General features: G+C 38.8%; 1 protein-coding gene across 4 annotated transcripts; it reads left to right on the top strand.

The window, feature by feature from the left end:
- Positions 1-307: 307 nt before the first annotated feature.
- On the top strand, positions 308-7,148 carry LOC103705534 (signal peptide peptidase-like 1). 4 transcript variants are annotated; one of them, XM_026804050.2, is made up of 4 exons: positions 308-441; positions 911-1,891; positions 6,152-6,352; positions 6,907-7,148. In XM_026804050.2, the coding sequence occupies exons 2-4, from the start codon at positions 1,094-1,096 to the stop codon at positions 7,021-7,023; spliced, it is 1,116 nt and encodes a 371-aa protein (XP_026659851.2). In that variant the 5' UTR covers positions 308-441; positions 911-1,093; the 3' UTR covers positions 7,024-7,148. The 4 variants fall into 4 exon arrangements, with proteins under 4 accessions (XP_026659851.2, XP_008787498.2, XP_038971127.1 ...); XM_008789276.4 differs by having other exon boundaries at positions 310-617; positions 890-1,891; XM_039115199.1 differs by having other exon boundaries at positions 327-617; positions 783-1,891.
- Positions 7,149-8,057: the final 909 nt, after the last annotated feature.

Below are 8,057 nucleotides of genomic sequence, written 5' to 3'. Positions count from 1 at the left end.
CATACCTTTTTCGTAGTAACAGAATTTTTATTTTTTATTTTTTCAGTAAAGTGATGCCAAATAATATCTAAGGTACTTGTCGGAAATCAAAGAAAAGATCATCAAGAAAAAAAAAATATCAAAGGGTGGACTCTATCTTCGGCCGAAGTTGCCATGTGAGAGCCAGGTACACGGTCCGTCCCTTCAGGTTCATCATGGTCGTCCGTGTATGAATGGCTGTGATGAATATCGATGGGCACGTGGCAGCAATCCGATAAATTTACAGCTGGGTTCCATTAATTCCCCGAGATGTGCGATCAAGCGCGTAAAAAAGGTCGGGGGTGATGATAGCGGAAACTCAGCACGAAAGGAGGTCAAGTTCCAGTCTTCGGCTGGCTGTCGCTCGCGGCTCCCAACCCAAAGTCCTTTTCCGGGGGAAGATTTCCGGAAAAGCGATACCGCGTAAGTCCACATACTCCCTCCCAAAAACCCTCAGCAACGCTTCCCCCTCTCCCCTCTCGTTCGCAAGACCTGATCCGAAAGCCCCTTCTTTCCCTTGATTTGTCGCTCTTCCAGTCGAAATTTTCTTCTATCGATGGTTGAGGACGGGATCTTTTTCTCGATTCGCAGGCCTAGAGGTAGTTATCTGTTCAAATCCCTATCTTGTTCCCATTAATTTCAGTAGAAAATTGTTTTTCGTGGTTCTCAATTTTTTTTCCCGTTGAAGGCCTTTACTTTGTGCAATATTTTAAGTTTTAATAATCAAAAACCCTAAAAGCAATCTCCTTTGTTGAAATGTTTAGATTTCTGTGTCCAACTACGAGTTTATCGAATATGGTGTCTCAATAGAAGAATCTATACATTGGCCGCTTGAAACAGCCAAAGATTCAACCTTTTTTAACCGTTCCAGGTATGTTCTCTGTGGCCGCAGATGAATTTTGGAGCTGTCATGACGGAAATATTGTCTTCTAGGATTTCATCCCCGAGTGGAACGCAAACTAATAGACACAGCTTTCTGCTCGGAATAATAATTTCAAGAAGGTTTATTGACACAACTAGAGTGTAGAGGGGGGAGAACTAGAAAGGGGAGTATTTTTGGTGTACTTGCGCTACTATGGAGTCACTGTGGAAGCTTACATACTTGCTTGAACCTGCATCTCTCGCCCTCATAGTGACAGCAATCTTCGTGACGTTTGCATCGGCTTCCCGAGCTCTGGATCATGGCAAGGAGATGGAGAGGAATCTCGAATTCTCGGAGGCATCCATCACATTAGACCGGTCCCAAGCACTTATGATCCCCCTCGCAAGCTCTTGCAGCCTTTTGTTAATGTTCTATCTTTTCTCGTCAGTGTCCCACCTTGTTACTTCCTTCACAGCCATTGCGTCAGCCTCTGCGCTCTTCTTTTGTCTCTCTCCTTATGTTGCCTGCATCAAATCCCATTTCAATTTAATGGACCCATTTGTCTCCAGATGCTGCTCCAAGTCTTTTACACGTAGCCAGGGAATACTATTGTTGCTATGTATAGGAACTGTAGTGGCCTGGCTCGTTTCTGGGCATTGGGTGCTGAATAATTTATTGGGTATTTCCATATGTATAGCATTTGTTAGCCATGTACGGCTACCGAACATTAAGATCTGCACTTTGCTTCTTGTCTGCTTATTTGTGTATGATATTTTCTGGGTCTTCTTCTCGGAGAGGTTTTTTGGAGCGAATGTCATGGTCTCCGTTGCAACGCAGAAGGCATCTAACCCAGTGCACACAGTGGCTAACAGCTTGAGCCTTCCAGGTTTGCAACTGATAACAAAAAAGCTAGAACTGCCTGTTAAGCTGGTCTTTCCAAGAAATTTAATGGGTGGGCTGATTCCTGGGAGCACTGCTGGAGAGTACATGATGCTGGGCCTTGGAGACATGGTATGGTACTCTCTTAATCTGCATTTATTATTGTTCTTATGGTATTTTGGGATTCCTTTCTTGGTCAACTTGAAAGTAGGATGTATTGGTTGATGCATCCACAATTTAATCTAAGTCCTTATGCAGTATTATCTAACATTTCTGACTTGTATATTTCCTGTCCGTTGCACTACACATCATGTTGGTTGTTTTACAGTGCTCATGCATTTGTATATATTTCTTAGGTGCTCATGCACCTAAGTTTTACGATGAATAGAATTTCTTAATGCTGAACATTACTCAATCCAAGTCTGATGAGCTTCCGCTTGGCGTCAGTGAGACCTGACAATGCTTGATCACATTGGGACTCTTCTAAAATTGTAGCAAGGTTAGGTCTTGTGATATTATTATGGTCAACCAAATTTGGTATTTTTAGGATGTAACATTATTATATCATATATAAGTTTGATAAAAAGGACACTCGAATCTGCCTCTTGATTTGGTAATCTGGATGCATGACACGCCTTTGATAAACAGAAGAAACATAGCAGTGCTTCGCATATCACATTTAATGTTTATAACTTTAATTGGAAACATATTGCTCTTCATCAAGGACACATTTTGCTCATTCAGGCGCCTATGTTGTCATTCCTGCCCATGCCATAACTGGCTTTCTGTTATATAATGTTTTCATAGTTAACCTTTATGGAGTTAAAAATGACTTTCTTAATAACAAATATATTCAAATTTTTCATAGGATTTTTCAAATGTACATAGATTATCATCATAAATGAAAAGATGATGATGAGCAGCAACATGATGACCTGTTGCACCTCTAGTTTGACAGTTTGGTGTTGTTATGAGCCAGTTGAACTTCATCGACAATTTTATTTCCTGCACTGCTTGCATGCCTATCTCCCTTCTTAGTCAATGCCGATGTATCATAGGTTTCTTAGGCTCACCACTCCTTTGGGGGCGCTCTTCTCCATTGCTTCCTCAATACTGCTTCTTTGACTGGATTTTTTGAATCGATCATCTGCTTAATAACTGTATGCATCAGCTTATGTTCCAGTTGGCCAGTTGGATACCACAAATCTTCCATTGGATCTCTTGCTATTATGGGGCTATGGTGCTATTTAATCCAGATCTAATTACATTGATCTAAGCTATGAGTCTATGACACAAAAATCGATAGCCAGCTATTTGTTCTGTGACAAGAAATTTCCTGATGCCGCCATCACCTAAAGTTTATTAAGGAATAGTTATCATCCAGAGAAAATAGAAGGCGCCATCACTATCTGAGCCATAATATATTGGAGTGCTATATGTCTAGTTAGTTCTCCACACCCCTCCCACCCTGCCACAATCTTACATAACATGTTGAAAACCTATGCACGATTAGTGCAACCATTATGGTGGAGTCTCTGAATTGATTTTGATGAATCAGGTTTGGAGATTAAAATTTTCAAATTTAGGATTATATCCATTTGGAAAGCTCAACAACTAACTCTGCAATCTATTAGTACAGGTTTTAAGTTACAATAACATTTCCTATGACCCAAGGCTTAGAGTCTGGGTATTGGTACCCATACTGGTTGGTTTCAGTGTGCAAGGTGCACTGGTTTGAGCCAATAGGGCAAAGGTAACCAACTATCATGTATTGGTATGTTATGGTATTGGTCAGTCACCAGTATGTTACAGACAACACATTACTCAAATCCCTATTCCTTGCTATGGCCTGTTTATGTCGAAAAACTGAACATATATAGAAAGGATAAAATGCAAATACAAATATTAAATTGGTACTGAAATTTGTATCTGCAATTGTTCTAATTGGATACATATCCAAATCGAATATTAATCATTTCCATATTTGTTCTAATATGATACATATGCGAATTGGATATTAGTCAGATGCAAATCATGTGCTTTGAGTGAAGCTGAATAGTCACAACTGATATTGAGTGATATTATCATGAAAGATGTAAAAAATAAATTAGTTGCGGCTTAATTATCTGAATATGATTTCAGCAAGCATCGATGAGTATGCATGATAAAATGTAAGAATTTATAAAATTGATAATTGACCCCACTTTCTCGCTGATATTCACTGTGTTTGATCAAATCCTTGGACCAATGTTGGATGGCTACACTATACGTGCCATTCATTTACGGTACAATGTACACACACCCCCCTATATATGCAGCCTTGATAATCTCTTGCTGCTCTGTCAACTTTTGTATGTAGTGTCATGCTTTGTTCTTCTCTGCTAGATACTTGCCACGGATAACCTTTTTTGCTAGTTTGCCATCATGTATATCAAACTCATATCAGCACAATTAATTGATCCAAACACCAAACCTACCTATCAGCAAGGATATAAGATTCCGTAAAGGAAGATCTACAAATAATATAATATTTTGTCTCGTCCCTATTTTTAGATGACCCATCTGTTTAGTGGTCGGGCAACACTTATCTGTGAACAACTGTAAACAACTTCTGCTGATAGTCTCATATTTACGTTAATTTTGTTCTTGGTGATGCCGAGTTATTATTGCTATCAAATTAGTCATGTTGTTGTAAATTTCCACAAGTCTGATACGTATGTGATCGCCATGTGTTGCAAAAGAGGAGTTATGGTGTGGCAGTTATTTATACAATCTCTTTCCTTATGCACCATATAACTACATAGGCACGAAGCAAAATTGTTGAGGGCAGCATGGAACACTGCAGTCGTGGCAGCTTGGAGCGGACGGCAAACAAAATTCTTGACCGCTGCCAATTCGAGTACTTGGATGAGGCCAATAAGTATTTTGAACTGAATTAGGAAGGATATTGTATTGGAGTGATTGTCTCGATAAGGAATCTAGCCTGCCCCCTTCTCCCTTTCTAGTTATGGTCATTGTTGGTGTTCAAGGAGGTGGAAATGAAGACCCTTAAGGTATTGGTGGTGATGTTGGTTGGATTGCTGGTGCGGATGATGGAGGTAGTGTTGGTGCAGGAGATACAAGCGGCAGGGGTGACAGGGATGCTGAAGCACTGGGGCCATTAAACCATGAAGCGCTTGTTCTTCTGGTGTTGTAGGAGCCTCTTCAATATATAGTTAATGGAGCATTTTTGGAGCTTTGGCTTGGCTGGTAGCTACTCGGGATCATGATCAGTGTGCGGCATGGCTTATGGTGGGAAGGAATGGAGGTTTGATAGTGGATGGCATAGCTAGCATAGTGTAGAAGGCATTAAGACTTTAGGAGAAAAGGGAAAGAGCTCTGTTTTCCATGCGAAGTTCATGGATTTTTCTTATTTTTTATTTACTTTATATATAATAAAATAGGCCCGAGAAAAATTGCATATGGCTATCCTAATTCTGTATGCATATTGTACCTGGCTTGTTTCAGATATGTGTTGGATTATATCCAACACTCTGAGTCCTTCTGATCCTTGAATTTTCTCAGTTTTATTATTCTTAATTTAAATCTTACAGGTTTGTCCAAGTTACACCCCAACTGCAACACTCTTTTTTCTCCAATTCTAGTGGTGCCTGCCTCCTTTTTGTAAATCAAGAGGTGGACATATTCCCTAGATTTTGCTAGTTAATGTATCATGCTTAATGCAGTAACAAGAAACAAGAGAAATAAGCAAATGCATAAATGGGAAAGGTCAGTTTCTCTTGTCATTGTGGAAGGTTATTATATTTGTATATTGTGTCTATATTTACACAGACCCAAATAATTCAGATGTCTAATTCTTTAAGCTGAGCAAAATTTTGCTTTACAGATGAAGCAACTTCTTGCAATTATCTAGTCAATGCAACTTTGCAATCCTTTCGTCTTTTATGAACTGAACATCTCAAATTCTGTCTTTTGATGGGTAAAATCTATACTTATCGTTGCCTACATAATGGGGGCTGAAATTGTGTGGTATGTCTTATCTTTTTTGGCTGGCTATAGTCTAAAACGATTCCTCTTTCATCTGTTGGGAAAGCATTAGTTGCATGATGTTTCAGTTTAGTTTTTACTTCTATATTTTGTCATCATATATTTTCACTTTTATATTTTGTCACCATATCTTTGATTGGGTAATGGTACATTTTATTGAGGTTGAACTGAAATTGTTGCATGCTATCTACGAATAATGATGCAGAGCACTTGAATATGTTTTTAGCCTGTTTATTTGAACTTCCAAATTTTTACATGTCTATTTATCTACAGCCACGATTACTCTGCCTGTTTCATTAACTTTCCAACTAAATTACCATAACAAAGGTTTTGCTGATTCTGTAGGCCATTCCTGGAATGCTTCTAGCTTTGGTCTTCTGTTTTGACCATCGAAAGAATAGAGATATGGACATTTCATTGGAGACCTTTTCCTCAAAAGGGCATAAATATATATGGTATGGACTTTCTGGTTATGCAGCTGGACTGATCACTGCTTTGGCTGCTGGGATCTTGAGTCAGTCTCCTCAACCTGCTCTTCTTTATCTGGTGAGTTTCATTCATCTGAGGTATCAATTGTTTTCATCCGTGTTCAATATTAGTTTTCTTCATAAGCCAGTGCCTTCACGCAGTATGCATATGCTGTTGCTGTCACAAGTATTCTCTGTATAGGAATCTGACAAATTTGTATGAAACATTAATACCAACTCACCTATTACTTTTATCTAGATCAATCTATTAGAATTGAGGCCATAAATCATTTTTGAAATATCCTTTTATTCTTGTTATTATTCATGTCTTAAACATCAAAGGCTGGCGGACCTCATGAAGCTTAATTATAAATACTTCTGTTTTAATACTAAAAAAAAAGTTAATCGAAAGGCTTTGGCATCTGTTCTGTTACTAAACCCAATTCCCGAGTGCTTCCATGAGGCTCCACCTCTGGTGTTGTATGTCTCAAATAGTATAGCTACTCTTGTTCTGAGGCAGAGAAACAAGAGTAGTATACATCCCAAAATTAGGAGTGTATATATAAAATTGCATAAATCATTAAAAAATAATCAGATTGCAAGATGACAGCCATTGTTGATCGTACACTGCAGGTTCCGTCAACTTTGGGGCCTGTTATCTTCCTGTCATGGTCAAGAAATGAACTAAGGGAACTCTGGGAAGGAGCCAGACCAATTTCAAATGACAAGGCTCATTCAATGGAGGTTTGAACTGCATCACCGTTCACATACTGCTGAAATATTCTTCCATGTAATTTTATTTAAAGACAACAGATGTGGCATTCATGCTTAAGAGCTATTTATGAAGTTGTTCTCTATTTTCATTGTGGTGCTTAGTTGTGAGCCATCATTTTATCAGTTGCTGTGGTTGTATCTGAATTTCTTTTAGTCATCGGCTTTTCCCTAACTTGACTAGCACCAGAAGGTTTGAACTTGAACCTTACGTGCGGCTCAAGTCTGTCAGCATGACAGTATCTCAATTAGTTAGGAATTAGTCTTCCAGGCAGACATCCTTAGATAGCAAAGGCACCGAGCTATCGTTTTGCGAGAGCTAAACCATTGCTTGGTTGCCTTTGCGATAAAGACTGATAACCACATCCTAGAAAGCTTTGCAAATGGTAATAGCAGTTAGCTAATGATGAGAATGATCAACTCCAGTGGAGGATGTTGCAGTCAGGGGAGACAACCTAGCAGTCGTTCTGTAATTCAAAATTTTCTGGTTTGTTCTGTCATTAGCCATAATCGACTATCATGCCCACTTGATTGTTTTCTATAGCCTTTGTATTATTGGATGTGGCTCCTCTTTGTGCTAGGGTTGGCACTGCCACCACTTTGAGGATCAGATCCTTATCATCATTTGCTGCGAATGTGGGACTTTTCATACCATATGCTATGTTATTTCTTAGGGTGAGCCTTGGAGGAGCAGAAAAGTTGTTTATTTGGAGATCATAGGTTTGAAATATTTGCATATATTCAGCTTTCTAAAATAGCAAGAATCTTGTGTATTGGGCCATTCTTTATTATTATTATTATTATTTAATGATTCGTTGTTTCTAGGGTTGAAAGAGGTGCATTGTGCTAGGTTGTTTCTTCTTGCTTTTGGTTGGTATTCATGCAGGCAAGCAAAATAGGTGGAATTGTTAAGATAATTAGCACTTAATGCTTCATTGCGCATCTTCTATGGTAAATGATCCATATCAGTTATAAGCATGGTGCTTGTTTCCATATCTTCTTGGTGATGCAAC

The sequence above is a fragment of the Phoenix dactylifera genome, chromosome 17, assembly GCF_009389715.1.
Source record: "Phoenix dactylifera cultivar Barhee BC4 chromosome 17, palm_55x_up_171113_PBpolish2nd_filt_p, whole genome shotgun sequence".
Classification (NCBI taxonomy): Eukaryota; Viridiplantae; Streptophyta; class Magnoliopsida; order Arecales; family Arecaceae; genus Phoenix; species Phoenix dactylifera.
The sequence above is the reverse complement of the archived record's forward strand: the minus strand, read 5'-3'. Positions and strand labels throughout refer to the sequence as shown.